The following is a 21,872-nucleotide window of genomic DNA, read 5'->3' as shown; positions in this document are numbered from 1 at the left end:
AGAGTTCCTTTCAGAACCTCAACAAATATCCCTGTTTCTTTTTTATCAGGTGTACTGGTTTACTGTGGAGTTTGGTCTATGTAAACAGGATTCTGAAATCAAGGCTTATGGAGCTGGACTTCTGTCATCTTTTGGAGAACTTCATGTATGTTCAGGTGTTATAAATTTGTTTATAATTTCAAAAACAAATGCAAAAGTTTCTAATGTGCTTCTGATACTCTAATGAACTGAGTATCAAATGAATGGCAGGTAAGGAAATTCAAGGAACAAACACAAAAAATATTAATTACTCACACTGGCTCAAGCCAGATAAAGTTTCTACCAATTTTGTATTGTATATTAATTCACTCACACAGTCTAGTCACTCGTTTCTCCTCTCATATCCTGCATAATGTCCTTGATAATTCTCATATATTCCCTATATGTGTGTAAGCCTCAGGATACCTCTCAACACACCTAACCTAAAATCATATGGCTATTTTTTTCATAACACTCTTTCCCGGTATCAGTTATTTGAGAAAAGGAATAGCTTTCTTCAAAAAAACGTGAAAAGACCAAACTGTGCTGTCTCATGGTTTCTCCAGTCTTCTTTATACTACTAACCAGTAATGACATTGAAAATGGCAAACCCTCAAATTACCTGTTCAGATGCATTCCTTCTTGACTTCATTGTTCCAAAAAAGTAGGAGAAACTAATATTAACACCATCTCACACACACATCTACCACATTTCACATAACATAGGCCCATTCCAAAGTCTAATAACATAGTAAGCATATTTACACGATAACCCTATCCTGCCTAAAATGGACTCAATTGAATTTATTTTAGGACAACATATACTGCAATAAATAAATTAATATCTTCCACAATATTCACAAAAATAAAATTGTACATGTGCTTTTGTACTGTCCCTTGTGTCAAGCACCAGAGCACAATCCAAAGTCAATTAGTGGTTGTCATCATGCCTTGCCTTTCAAAACAGTGTTTTAGTAATCTGTTTTCCCTTGCACAAATCATATCCATATTTATGTGCACAGTTGTCTTCCATTGACAACTCTTCTTTCTGCCTGTTTCTCCAAATCTATCTGACAATGGCATCAGCTTCTAGTTTAATCTCTTCTGGCAATACTTCTAGTGCTGTGGGGGATGTCCTTTCTAACCCAGTCGCCACCTCCGAGTTTTATCTTCTGGCAACCTCTAGCCATCTACTTTTGAGAGCACCTAGATGAATGCCTTTCCTGTATAGTATATCATTTTGCTGCTGCCTTCTAATCCCTTTAAGCCAAAATCACATCACTTATGCTGTATTAACAATCCAGTGATTCTAGTTTTCTTTTAGATTCAATAATTTTTCTTGACTATTTATTCCTACATTTGCCCATCACCTTGTATGTTTTACTTCAACAATTACACAAGCACTGCTTTGAATTGAGCTTCATGCACAAACGAATATGGTTTTAGACATGTAACATGTTTATGCCAGTTACTCAGCTTAATAAATATTGTAAACAAATGTAGTAATATGAACAAGACAGTTTATTTTTCTTTTTATCATTTTTATTGTCATTGAGAATATGATCTCTTGTTTCTGTTTACCACATTTTTGTAAATGCAGTTTTATGTTTGTAACATTCTTATACTTTTGCCATTACAGAGATTGTTCTTACAAAGTTTATTTTAATATACTACCTCTCTGGTGCTAGAACTAGCATATATTTTAAACTGCTTTTGGTCCATCTAAAAATGTTTTAGTTATTAACAACATAGAAAAATCTACAGAAATATGATCTTGGTGTTCACATCTGCAGTATATTCTGTGGATCAGAAACATATTGGAATTGTGATCTACCTACATATGTAAATCCCCATTCTTATTTAAGAATCGTCTTACTGTATATGTTATTTTGTAGGCAAAAATAATCATAGTCTAACATCCGAAAAACTGCAAATAAGAAGTGGCAGCATAATATAGTCTTAAGAATTGCATTGAAATTTTGGCAGAGCCAGATGTGGATTTCATAGAGCTATAAGAACATTGATTGAGAGCAATGTCAGAGATTTAGAAGGAAAACAAGCATTAGGGTGATTGGCAGACACCCATCCTTGCCATTTTAGGATGATCTTCAAGAATATGTTACAAAATTACAGATTCTGATAATAAATGATACTTGTATACAGATTCAGTTAGTGTAAACATGTAATTTCTTGTAACACATTTTTCACTAGTTACACAACTCTCAGCTGTTAAACATTCATGATGTGGCACCCTCACTCTGATATTTCTCACTCCATAGCAAAACCTGCAATGTTAATTTAACACCTAATGTGTATATAAACAGTTTTAAGGGTTGCTTTAACAGTGTAAGAGATAATTTAACAGAGGTGATTTTTGTGGTGGACATGTCAATTAAACCTTTTGCCTTCAAAGCTTTAAGTTGTACATCTTTTTTTATCAATTTCTGTGGGAATCTGTTATTTTACTGCACTGATTATAGTGTATCTGTGTTTATATTGTGCAGCTGATATGTCCTCTTTCTTAAAAACTTGTTTGGTAATCCTATAAGTCTCTTTGCTAAATGTTATCTGAGGTTGCTTGTAAAATGCATTATATGGACTAAAATTTACTTCTTTGTACAGCAGGTGTGGTACTTTATATAGGAATAGGCAATAGCAGCAGAATTAAAATAATAATCCATATACAAGGGAACTATAGGTTTAGTATCATGAGGAGCTTCATTGTGTGTGTTTTTTTTTTTTTGTTATAGTTCTGTTGTGCTGATTTTTTTCATATTACACAACTTTTGAATGTTTTATGTTCAGTACTGTTTGACAGACAAACCAGAAGTTCATCCATTTGATCCTGAAAAGACAGCTGTTCAGAAATATCCTATTACCGAGTTTCAGCCTGTGTATTTTGTGGCAGAAAGCTTTGATAATGCAAAAGAAAAAGTCAGGTAAGTGGTGTTGTCATTCTTTTGTTTAGGACTTTTCTGAATTTAAATTAATACATGGTTTCTAACATAGTCATTTGGTCAGTTTAAAAAAAAAGGAAATATTTAGACAGGTGAGATACTTCTGTCCATGAATCAATTTCCTGCTTCTCCAGATCAGGTTTTCAGAGAGCTGGGGCCTCATGTATAACGGCGTGTGTAGAACTCACACTATAACATGGCGTAAGCACAAAACCGGGATTGTGCGTACGCACAGAAAAATCCAGATGCAGGAATCTGTGTGCACGCAAACTTTCACGTTCTTCCACTGCATAAATCCTGATCAGCATGAAAAGTAACGCATGTGCACGCGCCTTCTGTCCCGCCCCAACTCCTCCCAGAATTACGCCTCTTTGAATATGCAAATCAATATAAATAGCCTTCTGTGAAAAGACAATGGGAAAAGCACAGGGGAAAATATAAGAATTTCAGCGAATACCAAGTGGAGGCAAAGGAAAAACGTACTATTTGTTGGTTTAAACAGTCTTATAACCAACAAAAGAAAGCTGATCGAGTGACAGAGTGTCGGAGAAACTCGAAAGCTCAAGTTCACAAAGTCGCACAGTGTCCGAAATAAAAAAGAAATCACATATCAAAGTCGCCATGAAAAGGCGAGTCATAGCCCACCGTCTGAGTGTCATATGAAAGCTTATTAGGGTACAGACAAAAAAAATAGGCACACAGTGGGGAAAAAAAGCACAAAATGTCAACTTTAATCTCGCGATTTCCACTTTAATCACGTAGTTTATTTTGCCATTAAAGTAGAACATCATAAACTTCATCTTAAAATCGTTTATTTTACTAGTTTCTCAAGTAGCACGTTAAATGCTTTGTTCTGTATTTGATCTTCTGTGTGCTCTATGTGTGTGAATCACTACGTGCTTCTGTTCTTTCTTTCTCCGACAGGACACAGAATCCATTACATTCGTGATATTACAGCTCTCTGAATAATTAAAATACTGAGATGTATACGTGATATCATTTTCATGATGATAGGAATGAAAGCATGTTATTAAACATGGGAACACGGTGGCGCAGTGATTGTTCATATCTCACGCAAGAGGCTTGCTGCACCATGTGCGACCTTTGATGAAATAATTTATTACAGAAGTACTGTCTCTTTCAAACGTACTAACCTCCAATTCCTGTCCTTACTTTTCTTTCCCCAAATACCCAATCGCCACACAATCAGCTCTGTAATAGACGTTAAGCCATCTGTAAGCTTAGAACGCCGATTCTTCAAAACTTTTAAGGAACATTGAAATATCTTCGTAGTACGTGTTTAATTATTCTATCCGTCTATCCTTCCAGTGTCGCGTCAGCACCAGCAATAACACAGGAGGAGCTATCTGTGAACTAGCTAGCGCTGCGACACCGTGTCCTCACATGTTTAATTATTAACAATGCAGATTATTTAAATGAAGTTAAAGTTTTATCTATATACTATAAGCAACATATTTTGCTGCATTTCATCTTAAAAATGATGTTGCCATCATACGCGCTTTATAAAGTGGCACAGGTTGTGCAATATTATAACTGTAGTGTAAGTTTACAGTGAGGTAATTGCACTTATAAGTACAAACAGTTCTACAAGGAGCACTTGATGGACTGATTGAGTGCGTTTATAGTTCTTGGGATGAAACTGTTTCTGAAACGCAAAGGTCCATACAGGAAAGGCTTTGACGCTTTTTGTCGTGGTTGAGGTAGTGTGTACTAGAAACTATATACCGATAATTCTCTTTCCGATCAGCTGCTGCTGTGATTCCCCACTCAGATACAGTGATTTAAATACTCCAAGTGGTGCAGTGAGAGTAATATGGAAAAAGATGATCCGCAGTGGCAACCCTTAACGGGAGCAGCTGAAAGAAGAAGAAGATGCAGTGAGTGTAACAACGCTAAAGCAGTTATGGTATTTGGAATACTATGGCTATTCCCTGGACCATTATATTGCTACAGGTTAATTACAATCAGATGCATTACACTAATAAACAATATGCAGTTAATTTCAGTGTATTTATAAAGCCGCGTCAGGAACATGGGTCTAAGAAAGAAAGGTTGACCACACAGGAACAGTAGCACTGCTTTGACAGTGGGTGCCGCCAGTCTGTAAAACCGAGCGGAGAAATTGCGTACGCCAAGGTATGAGGTACCATGGAAATGTGCGTGGCTTTATGCCAAGTTTAGGTTTTATACATCGCGATTTGAGCATGGAAACGTTTGTACGCAACATTTCTGTGCGTACGCACCGTTTATACATGAGGCCCCTGGTGTCCATCCCAAAAGTACCAGACTCAAGGCAGGAGCCTAACCTGGACAGGATGCCAGTCTATCACGGGAAATACTGATGTTCATACCTACACTCACAGTGAACAAATTTACAGTTGTCAATTAATGTGAAATGTACTTCTTTGTGATGTGGGAGGAGAACTGCAGTAGTTCCTGGTAGAAACCCACATAGTCATGGGCAGAACATCTGCATTTTACACAGGTAGTCATTCCCTGTGCTGGGATTTAAATCTTGGTTTTTGGAACTGTGAGCCGGCAGTACTAACCACCTAATCCACGTCGAGATCACAACAACTCCCAGTCACCTAATATTTTGTATAAAGTTATGAATTGTAGATTTCATCTTCACTGCTAAATAATTGGTAGCCATTTTTGTAAGGATTGAAAACAACAACACAATTTAAGACATCTACATATATAAATAAGAATTCAATTAATGCAATGAGGACAAAACAACTTCCCCTTGTACCACCAGTTTAGGCTCTTTTTACTGTTTCTAAAGAAGTGTATCTTTTTTTTTCAACAGGAAATTTGCTGCAACCATTCCCAAACCTTTCTCATTACGTTACAATCCTTACACTCGGAGTGTTGAGGTTCTGGACAACATCCAGCAGCTGCAGAATCTAGCTGATAACATTAATGGTAAGTAAGACTGACTAAAATGTAATGAAATGCAATTCTGTGAACCTAATTTACCAACAGTTACATCAGGAAAATAAACACCTGTGTACTTAGTATGTTTGTTTAAAACATCAAAGAAATGTTCTCTGTGTGTTGAATAAACTATTTACAGTAGTTAATTATCATTTACAGTTGAACATTCTGAGTGGCTCTGGAGACTGTCAATTATTATTTACTTAATAATAATTATACAGTATATACTATGAAAAGTATAGAATGCATATAAGTGAAGGACTACATCTTTGTGCATTTCTAAAGGAAAAATAGTAGAGGTTATTCCTACTTTGAAAAGAAAAGAAGTTAAAAGATGGAATGTTGTAGCTGTGCAGCCTTCTTGAGAATGTGTGGGTAATATTAAACCAACAGAGTGAGAATGTATTTTAAAACTATACAATACATACATATATCTGTCACTTCACTTTGAAATAATTGATTTTCTTTTATTGGCCAGGAATAAAGAATGTTAATACATGCCTACTTCTCTTCAGAATTGTAAAATTTTCTAAAGGTTAAAAAATCTATAAAAAATTAAAACTATCACCCTTTTGATCCCACATGTGTCTATACAGTAAAATTGTAAAAGTCTGCTCATTTTAAATGTGCCAATTGTCTATTGATTCCTTGAAAGACAGTAAGACATATTCTGTAGTAATTCAAATGTGTCAGTAAAGTCAATAATCTTCACTGTTGTAATTGCTCACAGGACAACACCATTATGAATATTAAACTTTGGATTTGGCTTTTTACAGGCTTCTACATCCTTTGTATGAAAATGTGCTATGGAAATAAAAATGTTGTTATAGCCAAGCAGAGTAGGCAGTGTTTGTCTTTCATCTGTTTACAACTAAAATATGCATGTTATTAAATGCGGATACTATATGCTAAACAGGTACTAAAGAGAACAGTACTTATTTTCTGGCACCTTTTTCTCTGTCTGCTGACTCTAGAAAATAAGAAAAATTTACTAGCAATTTATTTAATGCAGTTCATTGAGCAAAAGGTGCAATTTCAGCCCATTATCATTTTTTATGTCTCCATCACCCTCAACATATGTGTAAAATATGATTATTCCCGTGGCAAGTGGGGCCTTCTGGATATAAAAAAACATATCTTGGAGATATTTTCTGGGATGGACAATGCAGACAAAGCAATATCAAAGAGTATTTTTGAAGAAAGTATGTACACTGGGAACTACATTTGTGTGGATGTCTGACTGAGCTGTTGTCTACGCAGTGCATAACCTCATTACACATTCGGACTAGGGTTTTGTATAAGTGATTAAAAAAGAAGCACATAGCAATGAGAAACAGATGGGAGAGGTTGTAAGAAGAGTCAACAAAAGGACCCACCAGTAGAATCCAGTAACACACCTATAATTGATATAGAACAAATCTAGATGTATTAGCAAAAATGATACACAGCAGAAACAGGTTGGTTGCAGGGTATCATAAATACCACTCAGGTAATGACATAATAACATAAGTTGAATTTATCTACTGATTAAATGCAGCATTAAAGAAGGAGCAACTCAGCTTATGCACAGAATTATTTAGTGTATGCCGTTAATCATGTTTTTTTTTTACATGTTGAATCCTTTTCATGTGCTCTATCGGTGCTACAGTATGGTAGTTACTTTGACACTTTGTGTTGAATGAGAGGTTGCTCATGGAGTCCCGAATAAGGCACATACCTACATTGTGAGAAAGCATCAATTATGGCACTATGGCCATGTGGCACAATTCCTCGAGCGTGATCCGGCTTGCAGGATCCTCATTGTTGAGGACCGAGTGGGTGGACCAGGCCAAGGGGACACCCACGTAACACCTGGCTGTGGCAGATAGAGGGTCATTTCCGGAGAGTGGGACTGGATCTCGTGTCTGCCTGGGGGGTTGCCAACCAGGATCCTGAGCTGTTTCGTTGTGGGGTGAGTGTGGCAACACGGTGTACTAGTGCATGTTCCCCAACCTGACCTGACCTGATAACTTACTCAAACAAGAATAATTCAGTATTCAGGGTTGGAAGGGACTAGCACCATTAAACAGAAAGCAGGTACCAGTTGTAGGGGTTACTACTATATATACTGTATGTGTTGCTAGAAAGTAGGATTTTTTTACTGCTATGAATCCTACCTAACAACCTTAGCACTGAATGAATATTTCATGAAAAGAGCAACAGAAAATAATTGAATGCTTTAGTAATGGCTTTTTAAAATTGTACATCATATTTACATTTTGCTTAATCTTTGCCTTCATTTTATTTTCAGGAGAGCTTGCAACTCTGTGCAATGCATTAAAGAAGATGGTGTAAGCAAGAAACTGAGTGATAGTCCTTTGTTTTGCAGTGAAATGTGAACATGGAATTTTACTTACGTCCACACTGCTGTTAAAGTGCATGAACTAGCTATTATTGTAGGCATAATGAATGCATTTCCAGTGATTTCAAAATTGTTTTCTTTTCTCAAAAATCTCTTTAATAATTATATATAAGTATATTTATATCCTAAATAGTAATGATACACCAAATGATATTGTGGATTTTAAACCAGTAAACCACAGGACGTACTGTATACTATAGTATTTAAACCAATTATTTTATTTTTAATCATTTTGTATTGAATATTATTCTCAAAATGATTTACATTCACTGTGGTTTAGCTCAATTGTTTACATGTGTTTTTCAACTTATAATTTTAATAACTTGTGTAGGGTTGCACACTAAGAGAAAGGTGGGGACTGAGCTGTCAATTTTGTGGCTTAAAACTCATTGCCTTATACACTAAGTCTCACAGGCCTGCCAGGATTCAGGAGCACAGTATCTCACTGAGTAAAGCTACAGTATATTTAAACCAGTGAAAGGTGCCACACTTCTCTATAGTGCATAGCATCGTAATATTAATCAAAAGGCTACTTATCAAATGTAAAATAACCCTACAATATACGAAAATATGAAAAATGTAACAGTATCTTATTTTGTGTACTTAAGTGTACTTTATTTTAGAACTTCTGTTGTATTTAGTTGTCACATACTAGATTAGCAAAAAAATAATTGTTTTGTCCACCCAACAACAATATTTTAATCATTGCATTTAGTTTTAGAAAACCCATATTTCTTTAGATTGAATATAATTTAGGTATAGGTAATTTAAAATATTTTGTATCAAGCATTATAAAACATACAGTATATCTCCAATTATAAATAACAAAACATTTAAAACAATAAATTTACTATGTAAAGTATATGAATAAATTGCATACTCCTGTTCATGATGTGTATTTTTTTCTGTCATGTTTCATATTTACTGAAGCACAGATCTTTCATTGTTTAAAAGTACAGCATCCATTATCACATGTATAAAGGGTAGTAGCGTCAGTCTAATGACACCACCTGAGACCCCTTTCAGCAGAATTATATTTTCTGCATATATCATTGTGATGCTTTCATTCAATTGTGTAGGAAAAATTAATATTAATCAGTTTTTACAAGCATTTGTCCTTATGACAAATTATTGATTTCTTTAAAAAATATTGCAGAGGACCAACTAAGCAATTCATATACAGTATGTGTATGCTTATGTAAAATGAGTGTGTGTTTTCTGTGGTATTTTTATTTCAAAACACTGAAGCTCAAAATCATTTTAATATAACATTATTTTAAATTAGAAAAATTTATTAAGGTACTACATATATTGTGACAGAGGCACCCGTTTGTTCCACACCTTTCCCTGAATAAATGGAACAATACAATTCTAGGGCAAACTACTGAGCCATTTTCAGAGTTAGGGATGCCTCCAGAAAGTCCACAATTGTTCTCACCAATGCTCCCAATGAAGGCCTCATGTTTCCTTTCTTGCCCCAGTATTTACATATTTAAGGAACCAGGCAACCTCAGTATTGCCCCTCAAGTAAGTTCTTTCAGTGCATATACATAAGAGAAACAGAGTATCTTTAAATTGAAACCAGTCCAAGTTAGGCCTCTCATTCTCTGTTCAGTGTAAGACAGTCTCCCTAATTGAAAATGATCCATCTTATTTGCACCACAGATTGTCTTCTTTACCATATATCGTATAGCATTTTTGCTTTCTGCATCTTTTACCCCAGAAATGACTTACAAGGTAACAGAGATGCCCTGCATCAGTGGGCACAAGGCAAGAAACCAGCAATTAGCAAGCCAATAACATAAGTCTTATACACGCACCATGTAATCTAATACAGAAATATAAAAATATATGAGAAATGCATGTCCTGTGAAAATCACAAAGTGAATGTACAGATTCTAAAGGTAGTGACCAGGGAAGGATTTGAGTAGATGTGTCTGGATTTATTAGCTAGCAACTCTAACCAATGCAAAATTATCCTACCTCTCATTCAAAAGGTGTCTTATTCAGCTCCATGTTAAAATCTGAAGATGAGGGTGTCATCGTGCCACCTAGGGAGATGACAAGAAAATTAAGGAAACACAAATTGCATGCACATAGCCTTATTTTTACAAAGCTTGGTGTCAGCTAATGTTTGGCCTTTATGAAATTTTGTATGATGCCCATTGGATGTTCCAAGTTTATTTCAAAACTCTAAAATAAAGTATTGTGGTGGGTGGATGTATCACAAGCTATTTACTTTGGTAACCTGGGCTGAAATGCACAAAACAACAAAATGAACATCTCTGGACATTTTATTGTTGTCTCTGCTGGTATCTAGAAGAATCTTCCACTTGCTTATGTCATATAATATTTGGCTTCTCTTGTGTGTTTAGTGGCTTATCTGAGGTGTTTTTGTATATGGGAAAAAAGCCTCCACTTTCTCAGGTTTTTCCTTTTGAGTGGCATACCCCATATCTAGGGAGAAATTTCAAATGCAGAGTAATGTAACTTTTCGATCAATGGAATAAAGCTATTAGAACATGCCAGCTGAGGTAGAAGTAAACTCTAACAATCCATTTTTTTTCCATTTTTTTGCCAATATTCATGAAGGTTTTTGATTTCCAATATGGCATGATTATACTGTAGACAGAAGAAAACATGAACATAAAACTTCTTCAGTTTCTTCTTTCGGATGCTCCCATTAGGGGTTGCCACAGTGGATCATCTTGTTCCATATTTTCCTGTCCTCTACATTTTGCTCTGTCACACTCATCACCTGCATGTCATCTCTCACCACATCCATAAACCTTCTCTTAGGCCTTCCTCTTTTCCTCTTGCCTGGCAGCTCTATCTTTAACATCCTTTTCTCAATATACCCAGCATCTCCCCTCTGAACATGTCCAAACCAACTTAATCTCACCTTTGTCTCCCAACTGTCCAACCTGAGCCGACCCTCTAATGTACTCATTTCTAATCCTGTCCATCCTCGTCACACTCAATGCAAATCTTAGCATATTTAACTCTGTCACTTCCAGCTCTGCCTACTTGCTTTCTGGTCCAACCCATATAACAAAGCTGGTCTCACTACCGTCCTGTAGATCTTCCCTTTCACTCTTGCTGATAACCATCTGTCACAAATCACTCCTGACACTCTTCTCCACCCATTCTACTTTGCCTGCACTCTCTTTTTCCATCTCTCTTCCACAATCCCCATTACTCTGTACTGTTGATCCCAAGTATTTAAACTCATCCACCTTCACCAACTCTACTACCTGCATCCTCACCATTCCTCTGACCTCCCTCACATTCACACACATGTATTCTGTCTTGTTTCTACTGACCTTCATTCCTCTCCTCTCTAGAGCATATCTCCACCTCTCCAGGGTTTCCTCAACCTGCTCCCTACTATCGCTACAGATCACAAAGTCATCAACAAACATTATAGTCCAAAGGGACTCCTGTCTAATCTCATCTGTCAACCTGTCCATCAACATTGCAAATAAGAAAGGGCTCTGAGCTGATCCCTAATGTAATCCCACCTCCAAGTTGAATACATCCGTCACTCCTACTGCAGACCTCACCACTGTCACACTTCCCTCGTACATATGTTGTATAACTCTAACGCACTTCTGTGCCACTCCTGACTTCCTCATACAATACCACAACTCCTCTCAAGGCACCCTGTCATATGCTTTCTCCAGGTCTACAAAGACACAATGCAACTCCTTCTGGCCTTCTCTATACTTCTCCATCAACACCCTCAGAGCAAACATTGCATTTGTTATGCTCTTTTTGGCATGAAACCATACTGCTACTCACTAATCATCACCTCACTTCTTAACCAAGCTTCCACTACTCTTCCATAACTTAATGCTGTGGCTTATCAATTTTATCCCCTTGTAGTTACTATAGCTCTGCACATCTTTATGACCCGATCCTGCTGCACATCTTTCCCAGTTCAGTCCCTCTGTCTAGCCAATCGGAACAGGCCTTTTTCTCCTACCTTAGTGTCCAGTCTCTTATGCAACTCATATGCCTTTTCTTTAGTCTTCGCCACATCTCTTTTCACCTTGTGCCTTATCTCTTTGTACTCTTACATCTCTCTGACTATCCCACTTCCTCGCCATCCTCTTCCTCTGTATACTCTCCTGTACTTCCCCATTCCACCACCAGGTTTCCTTTTCCTCCTTCCTCTGTCCAGATGTCACACCAAGCACCCTTCTTGCTGTCACCCTTCTTGCTGTAACTCTTCATTGCCACCCAGTGCCTGTCTTACCTCCTCCCTAAACACAACCTTGCAGTCTTCCTTTTTCATCTTCCACCATTTAATCCTTGGCTCTGTCCTCACTCTTCTCTTCTTCTTGATCTCCAACGTCATCCTACAGACCACCATCCTATGCTGTCTAACTACTCTTTCCCATGCTACCACTTTGCAGTCTTTAATCTCCTTCAGATTGACTCTTCTGCATAGGATATAGTCTACCTATGTGCATCTTCCTCCACTCACCCTATTTTCCTCTCTCTTCTTAAAATACATATTTACTACGGCCATGCCCATCCTTTTTGCAAAATCCACTATCATCTGACCTTCTTCATTCCTCTCCTTGACACCTACCCATCACCTCCTCGTCTCCCCTGTTCCCTTCATCAACATGTCCATTGAAATCTGTTCCAATCACCACTTTCTGTCCCTTGGGTAAACTGTTCATGATTTCATCCAACTAACTCCAGAAATCTTCTTTCTCATCCATTGCACACCCAACTTGTGGAGCATATGCACTAACAACATTCATCATCACACCTCCAATTTACAGCTTCATAATCATTACTCTGTCTGACACTCTTTTCATTTCCAAAACACTCTTGACACTCTTGTTCCTTCAGAATAACCCCTACCCCATTTCTCCTCCCATCCACACAATGATAAAACTATTGAATCCACCTCTGATCTACCTGGCCTTATTCCCTTTCCATTTAGTCTTTTGCACGCACAGTATATCAACCTTCCTTCTCTCCATCATATCAGCTAACTCTTTCCTCTTACCAGTCATACTGCCAACATTCAAAGTTCCTACCCTCATTTCCACTCTCTTTACCTTCCTCCTCTTCTCTTTCCTCCGGACACGTCTCCTCCCTCTTCTTCTCCTTGTTTGGCCAACAGTAGCCCAATTTCCGCCAGCACCCTGTTGTCTAACAGTACTGGTGGCAGTTGTTGTTAACCCAGGACTTGACCAATCCGGTATGGAAATTTGTATTGTTGTCCATATGTTGATCTGGCAAAATTTTACACCAGAACCCTCCCCATGTATCACAGCTTGAGACCGGCATGAATAAACACACTGGTTTGTGCATCCCCTGTGGCTGGGCTGTGAACATAAAACTAAGAAATGAATATTTACCTATGAGTATTGCAAATTCTTCCGATGGGCTCACCAAATATGGGAGGGGCCAAGGAGGTCGGGTGCAGTGGTAGTTGGGTGGTGGCCGAAGGCGGGGACCTTGGCGGTCCGATCCTCGGCTACAGAAGTTGGCTCTTGGGACGTGGAATGTCACCTCTCTGAAGGGGAAGGAGCCTGAGCTAGTGCGTGAGGTCGAGAGGTTCCGGCTAGATATAGTCGGGCTCACCTCAACGCACAGCTTGGACTCAGGAACCAATCTCCTTGAGAGGGGCTGGACTCTCTACCACTCTGGAGTTGCCCCCGGTGAGAGGCGCTGAGCGGGTGTGGGCATACTTATTGCCCCCCCGACTTGGAGACTGTACATTGTGGTTTATCCTGGTGGACAAGAGGGTAGCCTCCCTCCGCCTTCGGGTGGGGGGACGGGTCCTAGCTGTTGTTTGTGCGTATGCACCGAACATCAGTTCGGAGTACCCACCCTTTTTGGAGTCCCTGGAGGGGGTGCTAGAGGGCATACCTTCTGGGGACTCCCTCGTACTGCTGGGAGACTTCAATACTCATGTGGGCAATGACAGTGAGACCTGGAAGGGTGTGATTGGGAGGAATGGCCCCCCTGATCTGAACCCGAGTGGTGTTTTGTTATTGGACTTCTGTGCTCGTCATGGATTGTCCATAACAAACACCATATTCAAGCATAGGGGTCTTCATATGTGCACTTGGCACCAGGACACCCTAGGCCTCAGTTCGATGATTGACTTTGTGGTCGTGTCGTCGGACTTGCGGCCACATATCTTGGACACTCGGGTGAAGAGAGGGGCGGAGCTGTCAACTGATCACCACCTGGTGGTGAGTTGGCTTCGATGGTGGGGGAGGATGCCGGTCAGGCCTGGTAGGCCCAAACGTGTTGTGAGGGTCTGCTGGGAACGTCTGGCAGAGCCCTCTGTCAGAAGTAGCTTCAATTCCCACCTCCGGCAGAACTTCAACCACGGCCCGAGGGAGGTGAGGGACATTGAGTCCAAATGGGCCATGTTCCGTGCCTCTATTGTTGAGGCGGCTGACCGGAGCTGTGACCGTAAAGTGGTCGGTGCCTGTCATGGCGGCAATCCCCGAACCCGTTGGTGGACACCGGTGGTGAGGGATGCTGTCAAGCTGAAGAAGGAGTCCTATCAGTCCCTTTTGTCCTGTGGGACTCTGGAGGTGGCTAATAGGTACTGGCAGGCCAAGCGGAATGCGACTTCGGTGGTTGCTGAGGCAAAAACTCAGGCATGGGAGGAGTTTGGGGAGGCCATGGAGAACGACTTTCGGACGGCTTCGATGAGATTCTGGTCCACCGTCCGATGTCTCAGGAGGTGGAAACAGTGCAGTGTCAACACTGTATATGGTGGGGATGGTGCGCTGTTGACCTCGACTCGAGACGTTGTGGGTTGGTGGGGGAGTACTTCGAAGACCTCCTCAATCCCACTAACATGCCTTCCAATGAGGAAGCAGAGCCTGGGGACTCGGAGGTGGGCTCCCCCATCTCTGGGACTGAGGTCACTGAGGTGGTCAAAAAGCTCCTTGGTGGCAGGGCCCAAGGGGTGGATGAGATACGCCCGGAGTTCCTCAAGGCTCTGGATGTTGTAGGGCTGTCTTGGTTGACACGTCTCTGCAACATCGCATGGACATCAGGGACAGTGCCTCTGGATTGGCAGACCGGGGTGGTGGTCCCCCTCTTTAAGAAGGGGGACCGGAGGGTGTGTTCCAACTACAGAGGGATCACACTCCTCAGCCTCCCTGGAAAAGTCTATTCGGGGGTTCTGGAGAGGAGGGTCCGTCAGATAGTCAAACCTCGGATTCAGGAGGAACAGTGTGGTTTTCGTCCTGGTCGCGGAACAGTGGACTAGCTCTACACCCTTAGCAGAGTCCTGGAGGGTGCATGGGAGTTTGCCCAACCAGTCTACATGTGTTTTGTGGACTTGGAAAAGGCGTTGACCGTGTCCCTCGGGGAATCCTGTGGGGGGTGCTCCGGGAGTATGGGGTACCCTCTGATAAGAGCTGTTCGGTCCCTGTACAACCGGTGTCAGAGCTTGGTCCGCATTGCCGGCAGTAAGTCGAACCCGTTTCCAGTGAGAGTTGGACTCCGCCAGGGCTGCCCTTTGTCACCGATTCTGTTCATAACTTTTATGGACAGAATTTCTAGGCGCAGTCAGGGTGTTGAGGGGGTCCGGTTTGGTGGACTCAGGATTGGGTCACTGCTTTTTTCAGATGATGTTGTCCTGTTTGCTTCATCAGGCCGTGATCTTCAGCTCTCTCTGGATCGGTTCACAGCTGAGTGTGAAGCGGCTGGGATGGGAATCAGCACCTCCAAATCTGAGACCATGGTCCTCAGCCGGAAAAGGGTGGAGTGCCCTCTCAGGGTTTGGAGCGAGATTCTGCCTGAAGTGGAGGAGTTCAAGTATCTCGGGGTTTTGTTCACGAGTGAGGGAAGAATGGAGCGTGAGATCAACAGGCGGATCGGTGCAGTGTCAGCAGTGATGTGGGCTCTGCATCAGTCTGTCGTGGTGAAAAAGCAGCTGAGCCGTAAGGCAAAGCTCTCAATTTACCAGTCGATCTATGTTCCTACCTTCCCCTATGGTCATGAGCTATGGGTAGTGACCGAAAGAACGAGATCGCGAATACAAGCGGCTGAAATGAGTTTCCTCTGCAGGGTGTCTGGGCTCTCCCTTAAAGATAAGGTGAGAAGCTCAGTCATCCGTGAGGGGCTCAGAGTAGAGCCGCCTCCGCATCGAGAGGAGTCAGATGAGGTGGCTCGGGCATCTGATCAGGATGCCTCCTGGACGCCTCCCTGGTGAGGTGTTCCGGGCACGTCCAACCGGGAGGAGGCCCCGGGGGAAGACCCAGGACACGCTGGAGGGACTATGTCTCCCGGCTGGCCTGGGAACGCCTCGGGATTCTCCCGGAAGAGCTAGAAGAAGTGGCCGGAGAGAGGGAAGTCTGGGTATCTCTGCTCAAGCTGCTGCCCCCGCGACCCGACCTCGGATGGATAGATGGATATTGCAAATTGAATATGACATCAATGCTGCAAAGCCTTTGCATATTTTTCAATATGTCTTTCTTTAGTAATTATTTTGTCCTGATATTTGGACTTAAATCTTAGTTAAGCTTCCTATTCATATTCGCCAAATTTGTGCCTCTTATTTTGTGCAGCATCTACTGTAAACAATATTCTAGGTTCTTATGCGTAAAACACTCAAGCTAGATCACTTTCCAATTCACAAAGCATCCACCTCCAAGCTCAATTATTACTTCTTTTTTCCAGATGACTGAGCAATTGACTTTAAATCTGGGTGACATTAAAGGTCACTGACTGGCTTGCTCTAATATAAATAAAGATCATAAAAAAATCATTTGCAAGAGCATAGCTTTATGTGGACAGGCAGCCAATCCTCCTTACTGTCTTTTGGCAAACTGATTTGTGATTGAATGCCTTTAAGCATTTAGAGAATATATGTAAAGAACCAGCATACCATACAGGTAGCAGGGAACTCATGTTTGACTTTGAAGAAAATTGTATTTAAATTAAACTTGACTGTTAATATTCCAGCATTGTTAATGATACAAAATAGTATATGTATTCAAAAAGCAATGAAAGTGGTCTTTAGAAAACCAATCCCACTGATTATTATTTTAGTGTGGTTGTGTGCTTAACCCTGTCTGCATTCTTGTACATTTGGGTATGAACAACAGCACAGCATATTAGCAACAAAGGACAGTGTTACTACAGTAAGCCTAGATGAGAACACCACATGATCAACTAAATACATGTTACAACAACTCATCTTTGTTTTAATCTTTTCATCTGTAATCTGATTTGGTTAAGTAATTATTGTGATGTTTTCTAATTGGGTGTGCACAGTATGTAGTTTTCCCAATTATGGATAGGAGTTTCAGTCAAGCTTCTATAGGGTAGGAAGAGTTGTGGACCAAATTTTGCAAATTAGCTAATTCTGTCTCCTATTCTTTCACATTTAAAAGACACAGATTTTATATAGTAATGAACATGATTTCTTTCCCTATTGCTTACCAAGTATGTATATAATTTTTAGTACTTCCTAATGTGTCTAACAACCAACATTATAGATGAGCTAGCAAGTTTAAAATAGCAGATTGTAAAATTATAGTAAATCTCAATTTTATAACAATCAAATAAAGTAAATACTTTAACAGACTCCTTTTTATGGAGTACCACACATTTTATTCCTAATAGCCACACATAAAAAGTATTGGCAGGGTAGGAATCTGTGAAAATTGGGCTTACAGTGCATGTTTTCAATGAAAAGAAATAAATTGTGAATCTAATGTTTATAATAAACTGGTCTTTGATAGGTTGGCCAGCAAACCAGATAGCCATGCATACAGCAAAAGTATTGACTGGTTGAGTCTTGAAAATGATTGACTTATTGCATGCATGGGCCAAAGTAGACAGTTTGGCAACATTCCAGTAATATCAGAAACTACTAGATAACACCATTTAACAGAATGATGTTCACAGACCAATTCCAGGTCAGTTGCTAATACAATCAAGAACTCTAAAGGAGGCATCAGTGATCATATCTAACAAAGATTATGGATATTGGCTTACTTACCCACATACTGGAGTATATATGGAGGCAATAACCCCTGTGCTTTTCTTTTTGATGTTTTTTATACTCATCTATACTTTAATATTTCTTTTCTTGGGACTGTTTTATACTCCAATTTTTTTATACTGCAATTTTTCATAATTCATTAACGTTTCCAAGCTGCAGTAAATAGCTTGCACTGCAACTTCCGTTTGGCAAAATGGTTATGTGAGAAGCGTTGGCTAGCTTGTCTGATCCTGTACCACAAAAGAGTTATTCATAGCACAAATTTCTGAGAACCATAACGCTGGTCATGAGAGAACAGTGTCAGAACATGCAGTGCATCACAGCTTGCTATCTTTGGGGCTGCGTAGCCATACTTTGGACAGAATGACCATGTTCAACTCTTTCCACCACCAAAAGTGCCTAAAATGGGCATGTAAGCATCAGAATTGGACCATGGGGCAACGGAAGAAGGTGGACTGGTCTGCCAAATCACATTATTTTTAGATGACATGGATGGTTGAGTGCATCTGGGGAAGAGATGGCAGCAGGTTGCACTCTGGGAAAAGGGCAAGCAAGCGGATGCAGCCTAATTCTCTGGACAATGTTCTGCTGGGAAACCTTGGGTCCTGGCATTCATGTGGATGTTACTTTGACATGTACCACCTACCAAAAGATTGTTGCAGACCACATACACCCATTCCTGGAAACAGTATTTCCTGATGGCAGAGACCGCCTTCAGCAGGATAATGCACAGATTGTTCAGGAATGGTTTGAGGAACATGACAAAAAGTTCTAGGTGTTGACTTAGCCTCCAAACTCCCTAAATCTCAATCCAATCAAGCATCAGTGGGATGTGCTGGAAGAACAAGTCTCATCCACGGAGGCTCTGTCTCACAGTTTGCAGGACTTAAAGGATCTGCTGCTAATTTCTTGGTTCCAGATACCACAGGATACCTTCAGAGGTCTTCTGGAGTCCATGCCTCAATGGATAAGAGCTGTTTTGGTGGCACAAAGGAGACCTATGCAGTATTAGGTAGGTGACTTTAATGTTGTGGCTGATCAACATAACGTTTGCATTCACAAATGCAGAGAAACCTTCAACAATCCTTAAAAGACTCAAATGTCCAAGTCTAGTTAACCTAGAAGAAAACTTACTGTAGATGTGTTTTCAAGACTGAAACCAGAAAATAACTTTTCACAAAAGATTGTGAGAAAACTGATGAGAATACTGAATCATGATGGTAAATCAAAAATTGTAGTCATTACATACCCAAGGCAAGATGAAAGGCAGGTAGGCTGCTAATTCCTAAGGAAAAGGAATGAAACACTTTTATTAAATCAATCCATTTGATACCATGGGAGAAATCTGTTTCAGTATCACCACCCAACAGTTGCCTATATAGATACCTAGAAAAAAACCCAACTCTGCAGTCTCCACTTGATATCAATATCTATCTATCTATCTATCTATCTATCTATCTATCTATCTATCTATCTATCTATCTATCTGTCTGTCTGTCTGTCTGTCTGTCTGTCTGTCTGTCTGTCTGTCTGTCTGTCTGTCTGTCTATCTATCTATCTATCTATCTATCTATCTATCTATCAGGGACGTGTGGTCAGTCATCATGAAAAGTAAAAAACTAATAATGATAACATAAAATAAATTTGTTCACTGGTCTGTACTATAAATTTGTTTTCTGTATGATTTCAATAATTTTGATCATTTTTATAGTCAAAATTACTGAATTGGTGGATTTCCTGTTCAAGAACGGGAGAAACATGAGGTGCGGCAGCGACGAGCATCACCTCACCTTGGACTGAGCTGTCCCTCACACACTGGATTGATACATGCAGTTGGCACGTGCCTGTTGCTGTCTCTCTGTATGTCGCCAATATAATGTTTGCAGACATGTTTATTATATACCCTGACTTTCCACAGTCTGGCTAATATCTTTAATGAATGTGTGTGACATATTTAGTCTTACTGATCGGACATAAAACCACAGTGAAAAGGCACAAGGTGATGCAGACAGTTCCCTGCCGCACTGAAGGGGGCGGATGTGAGCCCAACAGGTGCTTGTTGCTGCTGTTCTTCTACGCAGAGGCTCTCGGCAAAAATATGTTAGCGATATCAGAAAGTCAAGGGCACTGCAGCAGTCCATTTATTTTTATTTTTTGTTCCGACTGACTGCCAAAACGGAACATTAAGCCTTTTAAAACTAAAGGAAAATAAGAAGGACTTTTACAAGAAAGTGACGGAGATTTCCGTGGAGGACAGGTGCATGAACTTCATTTACAAATAAAGGTAAGACCAAAAAAGGTTTTCAGTTTTATAAAAATGGGATCAGAGTTAGAAAAAAACAATCCAATATTTAAAAACTAAATTTTAACCATAAGTAAAATATTCTTTTGTTTTTCTTGCTATCCATTTGTTGAACAGTCTGTATTAAAATTGATTAAAGCATCAGAAAAAAACAACTAAATATTTCAATTAAGGTCAAAATTGAAGTCCGTTTTTTGTTTTTGTACAACACTCTATACTTTCATTTGTATTGAATGAGTATGAATTATGGAATTGAAACTGCAAATTTAGTTCCACTCTCTTAAACCACAACCCATAGTGATGCTTTGTCTGCTTCTTGTCCCACCATGCTACATACCTTCTTGTGGTCCTGCCCTCCAATGCCTAAAGATCTTCAGTGTCCTCCATACTACTTTGCCTGGAAAACTTCTGACTCCAACCTCCACCAACAGGCTTTGGGCTTTCTCTTCATTCTCTACAGTTATTAACACTAGAATTACTAGAACCTATGAAAAAACTCATAGATCTGTCCCACCTTAAATCGCTTCACACCTCTCCATCAGCGTCTTTTATCCTGTAAATGTATCAATAAGCAGCAAGCAGCCTACTATCACATCCCCCCACTGCCGTACAGTTTTCTCAGCTCAAGTCTGTTTACCTGCGTGTCTGTTGCTTAGAGTTTGTATAGAGTGAGAAGTCAAGCAAAATGACCCCTTTTATAAATACTCTATCGTTATTTGGAACACATGTATTTCATGTGTGTTCCATGTCTACAACAATCTATATAAACACATCGTTAAAACAGAAAAAATTTTCATGTTTTAGTAATAATTGACAAAATGTAGACATGACGTTTTTAATGTGTAAAGCCTGAAGTCCAAATATCAAATAAAACTTTTCACAAAAGCTACAAATATAACAGAACAAGTGCACTTCTATTCAAGAATATAACTGCAGAAAAAGAACCCATGTTAGGGTACAACATTCACACCCATTTGATACGATTGCTTCGGTGGCGCTATGGTAACAACTGTTGATTGGTAATCCAAACTTCACGGGTTCGACCCCAGACAACTCCGTTTTGAGAAGTGAGCTGCTCTTATTCTTACTATCTTATAATTAAAACATTCATTTGATTTGAGTCTTTAACAGCCTGTGTAAATTTATGATACTTGTAAAGGTTGCCTTTGGTTTTTTTTTTTTTATTCAATTTTATTCTCTCCCACCCCCCTCCCCATCTGACACTGCTGT

General features: G+C 39.8%; 1 protein-coding gene across 1 annotated transcript in view; it reads left to right on the top strand.

The window, feature by feature from the left end:
* Window positions 1–9,221, top strand: part of pah (phenylalanine hydroxylase) — a 58,194-nt gene extending 48,973 nt beyond the window's left edge. The window contains exons 10-13 of the mRNA XM_028816566.2: window positions 50–145; window positions 2,824–2,957; window positions 5,806–5,921; window positions 8,224–9,221. Coding sequence (XP_028672399.1) covers window positions 50–145; window positions 2,824–2,957; window positions 5,806–5,921; window positions 8,224–8,267 — 390 coding nt within the window. The 3' untranslated portion in view covers window positions 8,268–9,221. The remainder of the gene's footprint in view (window positions 1–49; window positions 146–2,823; window positions 2,958–5,805; window positions 5,922–8,223) is intronic.
* The last annotated feature ends 12,651 nt before the right edge of the window (window positions 9,222–21,872 follow it).

This window comes from Erpetoichthys calabaricus, chromosome 1, assembly GCF_900747795.2.
Source record: "Erpetoichthys calabaricus chromosome 1, fErpCal1.3, whole genome shotgun sequence".
Taxonomy (NCBI): Eukaryota; Metazoa; Chordata; class Cladistia; order Polypteriformes; family Polypteridae; genus Erpetoichthys; species Erpetoichthys calabaricus.
This window is presented reverse-complemented; position numbering and strand designations above follow the sequence as displayed.